The sequence below is a fragment of the Ammospiza caudacuta genome, chromosome 31 (assembly GCF_027887145.1).
Source record: "Ammospiza caudacuta isolate bAmmCau1 chromosome 31, bAmmCau1.pri, whole genome shotgun sequence".
Lineage (NCBI taxonomy): Eukaryota > Metazoa > Chordata > Aves > Passeriformes > Passerellidae > Ammospiza > Ammospiza caudacuta.
Window position 1 is genome coordinate 4,456,703 of NC_080623.1, and position 12,095 is coordinate 4,468,797.

Genomic DNA, 12,095 nt, shown 5'->3' on the forward strand with positions numbered 1-12,095 from the left:
TTTTAAGGAGTTCAGGACAAGGCCGTGGCTTCTCTGCTGACATTAATGCACCGTTTATGGCGGCTTTGGCTCATCCCATCCAAGTGATCTTCACTCTGGAGTTGATAAAGAAACATCCCGGGTTCTCTCAGGTGGGACATCCCAGATGAATTGACCTGGTTTGTTGTTGGGCTGATGGCAAAACCACGGTCCCTTTGGCCCCCTCCTCACAGACCCTAGGGTCTGATAATCCCCCTCCTCACAGACCCCCTGGGCTCATCATCCCCCTCCTCCCAGCCCCGTGGGTGATGCTCTGGCCACATTTTGCCCTGCTGAGGGATGGCCCAGGCCCTGCAGCTCCCACCCAGCACATGAGCCTGATGCCATCTGCCGGCCTCTGGCTCTGGCCAGCCAGGAGAAATCAGAAATTAATTCCCTGAAAGGTCCATCTCCCTGTGGCTAAACCCTGGCTGCTCTCCCTGCTCAGCCTGATGGATTTTTTCCTCACACTACTGAACAACTGCTTTTTAACACTCCTGCTGTATGAATGCATCAAGAGAAATGCACCTAAGATAATTTTTTTCTCCCTTTTTTTTCCCTGGAGAAAGGCTGTTGTCTTAAAAGTTTCTAATTCCCCTAGCTTCCCCCCGCCTTTTTATTTTTTTGAATGGCTGTTTATGAAGACCATCGTGGTCTAACTGGTTTTGGATTAAAAGGAACTTAATAAAGGTTTCCCCTGAGCACAAAGCTGCACAAATGGGTTTGCAATTGCAGAGTTAATTACAGGAGCTGGGCAGAGCAATCGGTGTTTGCAAAGCTTCACCAGAGGATGAGGCTGGCAGAGAGAGCTTTGGCTTTGCTCTCCTCTCTCACTGTGAGGCACTGGGGCAGGTTTCCTTCCATTTTCCCCAAAAGACGGAGGGATGGGGTCGCCAGGGATGCCACTGGGATTGGCACCAATCCTGGCGACATCGTGGCGACGTCGTGGTGACATCCTGGTCACATCCCAGGGTCACACCCTGGGGGCAGCCAGTGCTGCCCAGTGAAGGGTCTGGGGTGGCTGCAGCAGGAGAATGGGCTGGAGACCAACCCAGCGAGGCTGAGGGAGGAGCTGCAGGAGAATTTCTGCTGCCTGAGAATGTGAAGTGCTTCCGCCAGTAATCGCCGGAATCATCAAATTAGCATAAATTCTATTAACGGTTTCCCAGATGAGACATTTCAGGGCTTCTCCCCCCCCCTCCCTTTTCCTGACACAAACAAAAAGAGAATATAATTACTTTGCCATAAAGCAGCTCCTGAAAAGGCCCTCAGCCCTTCTGCCTTTCTTCTCCCATGGAATAAAGCTCCAAATGAAAGGTGCTGCTGACCTCTGTGCTCTCACCATTCATCAACCCAGGAGGAGAAAAGAGACTCCACAACGGTTTCAGAGCCTGGGACCGAGCAGGAACCCATTTGCCAGGTCCACATCATGGATGGGGGGTTCTGAGGAGCCTTTTGGGGTGCTCAGACCCTCCTGATTCAGAGGAGGGTTTGGAAGGACGACATTTGGACACATATGGAGGAAATGTAATTTGTGTAGCACAAGCCCAGCACCTACTGCAGTAACTCACAACAAGCACCGCGGGGGCAATCCTCTAAAATAATGTGCTTTTTTATTGGCACGAGATTGCGGATGACAATTGGAAAGAGAACAGAATTTGCTTATGAGCAAAAGCCGCCTTAATTCTTCACAACGACACTAAAACAACTCGCCTGCCTATAAATACGGTCTGCCAATAGAGGCATCTTAGCTGTGAAGATTTAATTACAGGCAGGAGCTGCAGGAGGCCGGGGCTGACACCAAAACAGCTGAGCCTCATCTCAAATTGGGGATGTACCTGCACAAGAGGCTCTCGCAGAGCCAGGTGTGACTTTCAACCTCCACCTTCCTCCCAGACAGGCAAATTAGGCTTTTGGGTGATTTCCTGTACTATAAGGTAATATATCAAGGTCAGAACTTTTCTCTCACTTGGCCATGGGCTCAGAGGATGAGTTGTGTCTCTTCTAGGCCACAGTTCCCCAATAAATGTAGATAACTTTGCATCTCTTCTTCAAGGAAGCCACTTTAATGCTTACTTTTCCACAGATCTTGAGGCCTTTTACAATCTATTACGAATTAATTATTATTAAGTTAAAACAAACTATATACCCTAAATAAAACAGCTCCAACAAAGCAGCTGGATGATGAGAGCAATCTGCTTTATGAACTCCCCTTTCCACTGCGCAATTTTCAGCATTTAGTTCCGCTTTCTAATTGCTAATATCCATTCTTCAATTACCCGCTGTTTTGTTTCAGATTTAAAAGATTAAAGCACGTTGTTATTTTATGATTATGTGAATTCCCTTTGTGTAATTGTTAGGTTTGGGTTTTATCCGTTTGCATATTAAACGCCTGCACAGGGAAGACTGGTAAGTGGCTTGAAATGGGTTTCGCCTTTGGCACAAGTCGCCGGCTGTTACTCAAATCAACATTTAAAGACGAAAAGCAGGCAAGGCATCGTATTTCTCAAGTGACAACACTCCATAAACAGCCTGGTGCTGAATTTCAACACTCCGCGGCTGCACCCAGCCCCTTGCACTGACCCTTTGCAGAACCAGCACGGGGGATCAGGGCCACACGAGCCTTGTGGCAATAGCTTTGCTGGACATAACAACCAGGTTTGGCCTGAGAAAGGCTTTTCCTGTCCAGAACAGCCCCTCTGGAGGGCGAACAAGGAGCAGGCCCAGGCCTGAGGGGCCCGGGCCCGCCCGGCGTTCCCGTTGCTAAGCAACGCGTGGCTCCAGCCGCCAGCAGCAAAGATGGCGCCCGGGCCCCTCCACGCCCGGCCCCGTCGAGCAGGCGGGCCACGCCCTCAGCAGACATGGCGCCGGGCAGGCTTCAGCAGCGCGCTGAGCGCAGCCAATGAGAGGCCGGGAGCGGGGAGGCGGGGCGCACGGGGATTGGCTGGCGCCGCGGATTCAAACCGGAGCGCGGGGCCGTTGGGGCTGCGCGCGCCGCTGGGGCCGGAGCCGCGGCCCAGGTGAAGGAGCCTGAGGGGAGCCCGGGGGGCTCGGGTGAGTGCGGGGCTGATCGGAACGGGGCTGGGGACGGGCTGGGAGGAACCGGGGGCTCGGGGGAGCGAGGAGAACCCCGAGGGCTGAGGGGAGCCCCGAGGGCTGGGGGGAACCCTGAGGGCTGAGGGGAGCCGACCCCGGACCCGCCCAGGCCCGTTCCACCCCGGCGGTGTCGGAGCCCCGGTCCCCCGGCTCTGAGGGCGCTCCACGGGCCGGGCTGGTCCCTGCGGCCTCCCGGCCTCGGTGGGCGCGGGGATGGAGGTGCTGGTGCTGGTAATTGAGGCACCGAGCCGGGCGTGCCCCGTGCTGTGAGCTCGCACGACAAGGGCAGAGCTGTTCCACACCTCGCAGTGCAATTAATAGAGAAAATACCGAGGTATCGGTGTGCGTGTGAAATCTGCACCTGTGGAACAGGTACCTCAAAGCCTCCTGTGCTGGGTTGTGTTCCCTGCTGGCACCTCTGCCATGTCCCAGCCCCGGCTGCCCTGCCTGCCCCAGCCACCCCTCGCATTCGTGAAGTCATTTCTGTCTTGCTGAGCTGGAGACTTTCCCCTTCGCTGCCTCTGTTTATGCCGTTGTTGCTGCTGTTTGAGAGAAATGTGCTGACTGCTTGAATTTTAACAGCTATTTGCAGGAGGAGCTGTAAGTTAAAATGCAGCTAAATTTAAAACTGTATTAAAATTCTCCAGAATGTTGCTCCTATTTTTATCATACAAAGTGCTGAAAACTTGCAGGTTTTTAGTGACCTAGATAGTACCAAGTTATTTGTAGACAGGGCACGGGCTGTGCTCTGTATCCTTTTGGAAGGGAAGGACTTGGGATCCCTCATCTTGCCTTGGGTTCTGTGCTGTGCTGGGGGATAGTGGAAGCACTAAGATGGGCACATCTGCCTCTCTCCAAGGCTCTGTTGTCCTTAAAGTGTGGAGGGCTGTGGATTTTCATTCCCAATGAGAAAAAGTAGATGCATATATCTCCATAAAACATGAGTTTTGTTGGTGCAGCTTCTCAAACCCGCCTGAAAGCATTACAGCCAGTAACTCTGAGAACTCTGAGGCTGGTTCTCTTTCCTTTGGGGTGGTTTCTGCTCCGAGTGGGGAGGGAAGGGCTGGGCTGCTCGTTTAGCTGTGGCTTTTTGGCAGGAGGATGGAGATTGCCATGGTGAACCTGCGAGGTCTGTTCGAGCAGCTCACACGCCAGGCTGAGCTCCTGAATGAAGGAAACGAATGCCGTGAGTTTCATTTCTGAAAAATCTGCTGAAGAGGCTAAAACCAGTCTGATCTGGGTTTTTCCTATGTGGGGAAAGATCAAGTCCCATCTGAATTTCTGTGCAGGGCTATGTTCTGCTTGTAGCAGACTGGCTTTGTCTCGTGTTCCAGCTCTTGTGGCTGGTGCTGACAGGAAGCTTTGGTCTGAAAAATGGAAGAGCTCGTGGGCATCTCCTGTGTGGCTGGGTTGGCCTAAAGGATGGGTTCTCCATGCCTCAAGTTGGGCATAAGGAGGAAGAATTTCTTCCTGGAAAGAGCAGTCAGGGATTGGAGGGGTCTGCCCAGGGAGGTTTGGAGTGCCCATCCCTGGAGGGGTCCAAGGAATGACTGGAGGTGGCACTCAGTGCTCTGGGCTGGGCGATGAGGTGAGAATGGGGTCTTTTCCAACCTCAGGAATCCTGGAATTCAGTGTGAACAGATACCTGCTGTCAGCTGCTCCTCTGCTTGCCCAGCTAAGGCTTCATGTGTTCCCTTTTCAGAGTTTATCCAGTTAGCCAAGAACTTTGAGGAGAACCGGAGGAAATGGCAGAAACTGGAGCAGGAGCTCTGCAGGTACAAAGATCTCCTGATGAAGACGGAAGCCGAGCGCAGTGCCCTGGACGTGAAGCTCAAACACGCCCGCAATCAGGTGGATGTGGAGATCAAACGGAGGCAAAAAGCTGAAATGGACTGTGAGAAGCTGGTGAGTAATTCCTGTGTTACCCATCAGCTCTCCAGAGTGGGGAGACAAGGCGATTAAACCGCATTGATCAGTGGCAAAGAAGGACTGGCACTCACAGGGAGGAAAGGAAAAATAAAAAGCAAGGAATTGGCTCGGCTCCTCGGAGCAGCCTCCTGCTTTGATCTGGGAAAGGAGCCTGGCTGCTTATGGAGCTGAGCTGCCATTACCTGCCTGCAGCCATTAGCAGTCCATTGACACCGGTTCTGAGAGTTTATCTCTGGTATCTCAAGCACTCGGTCGGGTCTTACAGTAATTAAACACAGCGCATCCAGCTGCTGATGTTATCTGTGCTCACAGGAGCGGCAAATCCAGCTGATTCGTGAGCTGCTCATGTGCGATGCCTCCGGCAGCATCCAGCTCAGCGAGGAGCAGAAGTCTGTCCTCGCCTTCCTGAACAGGCCACAGCCTTCTGTGGGAAGTGCAGGCAACAAAAGGTAGGGAAGGTACATTTTATCTGAGGTGTCAGGCATCCATCCAGCTGTCGGCCCCTGTGACACATTCCTCACCCGTGTCAACAGTTCCCCTTTTTGTTCTGCCGTAAAATACGGCTCTTCTGAGTCAGTGGGATTGTTCTGGAACCGTGACTGACTGAAAGCCAAACTGATACAAGCCTCTTCTAATTTTTGTTTTTTAGGCTGTCTACAATAGATGAATCTGGCTCAATTCTGTCAGACATCAGCTTTGACAAGAGCGATGACTCACTGGTAACGTAACTCCGTTTCTGAAGTTCTCCTCCCCTGTAAAGCCCGAGGGGAGGGGGTTGATCTCCAGAGACCCTTTGTGTTTGGATTACTGGGATATTAACCTGGCTGAGCTGATTTGCATTTCCCGAGTGTGCTGTTGGCTAAAATTTGATGAAAGCCCTGGCCAGGGGCTGTGTGCTATTTACCATTAACCAGTGCTGTCTGTGTCTTTCCCCCAGGACTGGGATTCCTCGGTGGTGAAAGCTGTCAGGCTGAAGAGGAGAGAGAAGCGGGTATTGTTCAATTGTTCCTGTCACATAGTTGCCTTTGTTCCCCCTGGCTGCCACAATGCCACCATCTGTCACCTCACTGCCACCTGTCCTGACCTCTGAGCCACTAAACAGTCAGACCTCGAATGGCTGCGCTGCTGCTGTGCAGTTTAGATTGAAATTTAGGGCTGATGTCATTGTTTGTGTACTGAAAACGAGTGGAATTCTGTATATCCTGGGTTTTTAGAGTCTGGGGTTTGCAAGAAAGCACTTGGAGATTATTTGCAGCTCCCAGATTAGGGGAAAATTGAAGTTAACATTTTTCTGTTTTGTAAAGGAGCTTGTGCTCATTCTGCATTAATCTGCAGAAGATACAGGTGGGAAAGAGCCTGAAAGCATCACCTAGTGGAGCTGGGAAGACTCTGGGGCCTGCTTGGTTGCTGGTTTTTGTGTGTGTAGTTCGTGGGTTTGTTGGGGCTTTTTTGCCCTCCTTTCTTAGGTTGGGTTCCTTTTTTTCTGATCTAAATTATAAAGCTAGCTAGGAAAATTTGAAATTCTTCCTGGCACCTCCAAGGTTGCCACGAAGCAGAGGGTCCTCTGAAGGACTTGTCTGCACACACCCCAGATGTGTGAAGTGTTCAGTCCTTCCAGTCGCCCTGGGCCAGTGTAATGCCAAGTGAGCAGCATTCCTGCTTTGAGACAAGGATGTGCTCTCTTTTCAGCGCTCTTCCAGGCAGTTTGCTGAAGGCCCCCCAGCTCCTCAGAAGAAATCCAGATCAATTAGCAGCACAGCAGACCAGGTATGGTGTCACACCTGGCCACACAGTTCCTGCCTGTTTCCAGGGCTGCTGGAACTCCTGTGTTGTGTCAGCACTGCTGCCACTGGTGTTTTTGTCATTCCAGGCTAATGAATCCATAGTAGCAAAGACCACTGTGATGGTCCCCAACGATGGTGGCCCCATTGAAGCCATTTCTACCATCCAGACTGTGCCTTACCCTCGCAGGAGCCGCAGGAAGAGTGGTAGGTGCTACATCTCTGTCTGTCCTGACACAGCTACACATTATCCTGAAATGTTCCTAATTCCTTCCAGGACCTGGGAGCTGCTTCTAATTTATGATGCCCATGCTTTTGGGGGCAGAGGGTGATTCCAGCCTCTTCCTCTTGTGTCTTCCAGGTCCTTTGCAGCCCTGGAGCAGCGAGTCCAGCATAGGCAGTAAGCAGCTGGAGTCCAAGCAGGACACCGATGGCTCCAGCACCCCCCAGCACAACGGGGGAGTGAGGCTGCACGACTTTGTTTCAAAGACGGTGGGTCTGAGGCAGGAAGAGATGGAAAAGCATCTCCTTCCATCTTGGAATGTGTGTGATAAGAGGCTGCCAGCTGTGTCAAGGGAGGTTAGGTTGGATATTGGGAAAAGGTTATTCTCCCAGAAGGGGGTCATGCACTGAACAGGGGATGGGCATGGCTGCCAGAGCTCCAGAAGAGTTTGGACAATGCTGCCAGGGATGCACAGGGTGGGGTTGTTGGGGTGTCTGTGCACGGGCACTGATGATGATCTCTGTGACTCCCTTCCAGTTCAGGCTATTCCATGATTCTGTGATTAGTCTCAGGTCAATATGACCTGTACCAGTTACATGGATCAGAGACCTGTTACCCAGTGTAATTCCTGCTGAGTTACTGCACCGCACTGATCTCTCTCATCTGTGTGCTCTGGATCACCAGGTTATCAAGCCAGAATCGTGTGTCCCGTGTGGAAAGAGAGTCAAGTTTGGGAAGATCTCCCTGAAGTGCAGAGACTGCAGGGTGGTGGCTCACCCCGAGTGCCGGGAGCGCTGCCCCCTGCCCTGCATCCCCACGCTGACGGGCACGCCGGTGCGCATCGGGGAGGTGGGTCAGTGCCCGGGGCTGGGGCTGGCACCAGGGGACCACCCTGGCATGGGACTGCCCACCAGAGGGGCCACCCTGCCTCAGGACTGCCCACCAGAGGGGCCACCCTGCCTTGGGGCTTGGGGCTGGCACCAGAGGGTCCACCCTGCCTTGGGACTTGCTCAGCTCCAAGGCTGCCTTCCCCAGCAAAGCTCCTGTTGCTCAGAGCTGCATAATGACATGCAAATGAGCTCGCTAATGCATCATTGCACAAGCAGGGAGGGGGTGTAGGGGTGTGATGGTAGGAGGGCGTTGAGTGGGGAAGGTGGCAGCTCTGGGCAGGCGATGCAGCATTGTACTGATGGATGTGATGTTTCTTCATCAGTCCTGAGAAGAGCAACAATTCTTGTTTTCCGACCATAGATCTTGCTGTGAATTCCTGAGAGAGTATTTTCCATGTCTTGGTGACTGAATCCATCTTTTTTTTTTACTTTCCTTTCTGCCTTTTAGGGCACCTTGATGGATTTTGTCCCTTCTACTCCTCCAATGATCCCTTCCATCATCGTGCACTGTGTTAATGAGATTGAGCAACGAGGGCTGCATGAGGTAAGAAGAAAATGAGGTCTGAAACAGTGCCAATGAAATGGATTGTGGTGTTAGGGAAGCAAATTGTTAACCCAAATATCCCTTATTTATGGCGTGCATGGGTGACTCAGGTGTGGGGAGAAGGTGGGGATGGAAGAAAGCCAATTGACCTCCTCCTCTGAGCCAAGCTTTGTGCCAACAGACTGGCATTTACCGCATCTCTGGCTGTGACAAGACTGTGAGGGAGCTGAAGGAGAAGTTTCTCAGAGCAAAGAGCATTCCTTTGCTCAGTAAGGTGGACGATATCCACGCCATCTGTGGCCTTCTCAAGGACTTCCTGCGCAGCCTGAAAGAGCCCCTGCTCACTTTCCGGTTAAACAAGACTTTCATGGAAGCTGCAGGTGAGGAACTGCTGTGTGACATCTCCAGCTCTTTCCTGAGGCTCAGTGGTTGTGGTTTTGCTGTCAAGTGAACCAGCAGCCTGTGGTGCTCTGTGGAGCCCTTGTGCCTGAGTTCTGGTTGGGCAGGATACAAGATTATTAGCACAGCTTGGGAAGTTTCTGGCTTTATTTCTCTGTGAGGGAGAAATTTTTTTAGGTCTAAATATTATTTTTTCCTCCTAGAAATCCCGGATGAGGATAACAGCATTGCTGCTATGTACCAAGCAGTTGGAGAACTTCCTCAGGCCAACAGGGACACCTTGGCTTTCCTCATGGTCCACCTGCAGAGGTACATTCTGATGGACAGGGGTTTGGAACCAGGTGATCTCAAAGGTCCCTCCCAACCCAAACCATTCTGTGATTTGGAAGGGGAAGGTCACCCCACTGGTGCTTTTTCTAATTGGGTCTGGTCACTGCTTGTGAGCACAAAGTCTTCATTCTGGAACAAACCTGCTCACTCAGAGGCCAAGTGTGTGTGGGACAGGGCACTTGTATCACAAGTGAAGGGGGAACTACATTCTTTCCACGTTTCTTTTAATGCAGGGTGGCTCAGAGCCCAGACACTAAAATGGATATCTCCAATTTGGCCAAAGTGTTTGGCCCCACCATAGTTGCCCATGCAGTACCAGATCCTGACCCCATGACCCTGCTGCAAGACACAAAGCGTCAGCCCAAGGTAGGACAAACTTGGGGATTGTCTCTTTTCCAACCCAAACCATTCTGTGATTCTGTGATCAGTGACTCACAGGTGTCTCTGTAGGTGGTGGAGCGGCTCCTGCTGCTGCCCATGGACTACTGGAGCCAGCTGATGATGGTGGAGCAGGAGAACATTGACCCAGCACACGTGATTGAGAACACCAATGCCTATTCCACTCCACGGACACCTGAGGTCCAAGGTAATCCTGCCTTCTGCTCTGTTACTAAAAACAACTCTCAATCCACACAGCCTGGGAGGCTCTCAAAGCCAGCCACTTCTCACTTCATGGAGGCAGAGGGAAAAGCAAAGTGTGCCAGGAAGTGCCAGATTTGTCTAGTGCTTTTCACAGATGCCAGGGAATGCCTGATGTTCCCTGAATGGCAAAGAAAACTTCAGCTGTCCCCACACTGTGCTGCTCTCTTTTGGCAGTGAGCATCCTGGGACCTCTCACCACCCCAGAGCACCAGCTCTCCAAGACACCCTCGTCCAGCTCCCTGTCCCAGAGGGTCCGCTCCACCTTCAGCAAGACCACCCCCAAGTAAGTGCCAGGGGGTGCTGTCATGCCATGTTTGGGATGACTGCAGGTGATTTTGGGTGCTCTAGGAGAACTGAGACTTTGGGGACACTCATTACTCAGTGAGCCCTCCCTTGATCTGTGCTGTGGGAGCAGCAGGTTTGGGTAACAAACATCCTCTCATGGTAGGGAGAGGAACATTGTTTGGGAGGTGGGTGAGATTTGGGTGACTGCTCCCTGTAAAAGGGAGAGAGTTGAAGCTCTGTGTCCAGAATTCCAAACTAATATTCTTATGTTTCTCTTGAATTAGATTTGGGAGCAAAACCAAGTCAACAACCCAGTTTGGGCATCAGGGTAACTTCTTTGCCTCTCCTATGCTGAAGTGAAGACCTGGGAGTTGGTCTTGTCCTGGCATTTGCACACCAATGCTCACAAGTAGAAGAAATACAGATTGTCTCTGTGGCCCCTGGCAGCTTATATGAAATAATGTTTTGCCTTTTATCTTTCAGCTTAACGAGACTTTTAATGGGATTTTATAGTGCAATTTATTTTTATTATCTAATGCTGTGCTGAATGTAGTATTGGTTAAGACAGTAACAAGCAGGATTTGTTCAGTGCTAATCATTAAAAAAACTCTAGAGAATTGGCATTTTCACTAACATCTCTTTTTCTCCCTGTGTGAAGTAGAGCAGTCACAAAATGAGGGTCAGTTGGTTGGGATTTTTAGGACCCTGTAGGATATTCTTGGCACAGCAGTGTCTGAACTCTGTCAGAATCCAGGCTTTCCATCAGCACAGTCAGCCCGACCTGGCTGGTGGTGCAGCTGGAATCCTGAGGATGGCAGTGTTGGACTGGGCTGGTGGGCAAAAGCCTCTCGTCAGTGAACTGCCCGAGGCACTGTGGCTGCTCTAAAGGAGCATTTATTTCTTGGTACTGTGTTTGCAGGGGGGAATTCCACAGAGGAGGGTGTAGATGCAAAGCCAAAGGATTCCTGGGCAGCCCAAAGGAATCACTGCTGCTCTTGCTGGTGAGGGGAGGGAGGGTGGGAATTGTGCTTTCCCAGGTCAGGACCTGGGACCTTGCCCAGTGCTGTGTGAAGACACCTGTGCAACACACACGAGTTTAACAAGTGGCTGTTTTAACTGAGCTTTGGAAAATTGTCCTGGCTGTGCAGTTAAGTAAATCCCGATCTTTCACACAACCCACAGTTTTGTGTTCTCTGGCTCGTGGTTTTAACTTGTGTATTTTCACCAGTGTGGCCTCACTGGAGGCTGAGGGGCTGCTCTCTGCCCCAGGGACTGATCCCAGCCAGCTTTGCTGCTGGGGGCAGGATCCTGCCCTGGGCTGTGGCTCCTGGGGACGAAGGAGGATGACAGATTTGGTCCCCACTGTTGTGTTGGGAGGTGAAATAGCCCAGGGTAGGTGTGCTGGCCTGGGATGTTTCTCTCTCCCCTTGATTGTGAGGTCTGGGGGTGAAGTATTTGACCCCCAAGCCAGGGGTGTTTCTGGCCCTGGGTTCTCAAACACACCAGGTGTGCAGGAGAGGGGCACTAAGGTGTGCTCTCCTTACCCAAATTCTGGTTCTGAGCACACTTGGTCCTTTCCTGGAGCATGCTGTCCCGGATTAGGTCCTTGCCTGCTCCTCTCTGGAGCAGAAACACAGTCACTGGTGGTGGGACCTGCTGAGGGACATCTGCCTGGTCCCTGTGGCACTGCCCTATTGGGACAGGTAGCTTTGGGGACATCTGAGGAAGCCACCCCCACTCAGGTACTGCTGGGCACAAAGGTGACCCTGGCAGTGCTTGGGCATGGGAGGGATGGGGTTGCCCACCTGTGCCTGCAGGTAAGGGCACAAATTCCAAGTGGGAAGGGCCTGGGGAATGGAGAGTGAGGACAGTGGGGAGAGGGTGGATCTTTGGTGTTCCATGCTCTGGATGCTTCAGGCTGCAAGAAGACACCAGCAAGGAGAAATCATGCAGAAAAA

General features: G+C 51.9%; 1 protein-coding gene across 1 annotated transcript; it reads left to right on the forward strand.

Annotated features, from left to right (window-relative positions):
- The first annotated feature begins 2,999 nt into the window (after window positions 1-2,999).
- RACGAP1 (Rac GTPase activating protein 1) lies at window positions 3,000-11,091 on the forward strand. Its single transcript, XM_058822124.1, has 17 exons — window positions 3,000-3,072; window positions 4,212-4,300; window positions 4,817-5,019; window positions 5,356-5,492; window positions 5,693-5,762; window positions 5,981-6,034; window positions 6,733-6,810; window positions 6,914-7,031; window positions 7,186-7,316; window positions 7,732-7,896; window positions 8,386-8,481; window positions 8,663-8,861; window positions 9,084-9,189; window positions 9,444-9,576; window positions 9,661-9,796; window positions 10,027-10,135; window positions 10,422-11,091. The coding sequence occupies exons 2-17, from the start codon at window positions 4,216-4,218 to the stop codon at window positions 10,495-10,497; spliced, it is 1,896 nt and encodes a 631-aa protein (XP_058678107.1). The 5' UTR covers window positions 3,000-3,072; window positions 4,212-4,215; the 3' UTR covers window positions 10,498-11,091.
- Window positions 11,092-12,095: the final 1,004 nt, after the last annotated feature.

Excerpts from the sequence above, each read along its gene's own strand:
- RACGAP1 (XM_058822124.1), top strand. The coding sequence starts at position 4,216 with ATGGAGATTGCCATGGTGAACCTGCGAGGTCTGTTCGAGCAGCTCACA. Across the intron at positions 5,763-5,980 it reads ACAAGAGCGATGACTCACTG|GACTGGGATTCCTCGGTGGT; the intron begins GTAACGTAACTC and ends TCTTTCCCCCAG. Across the intron at positions 8,482-8,662 it reads AGCAACGAGGGCTGCATGAG|ACTGGCATTTACCGCATCTC; the intron begins GTAAGAAGAAAA and ends TTGTGCCAACAG.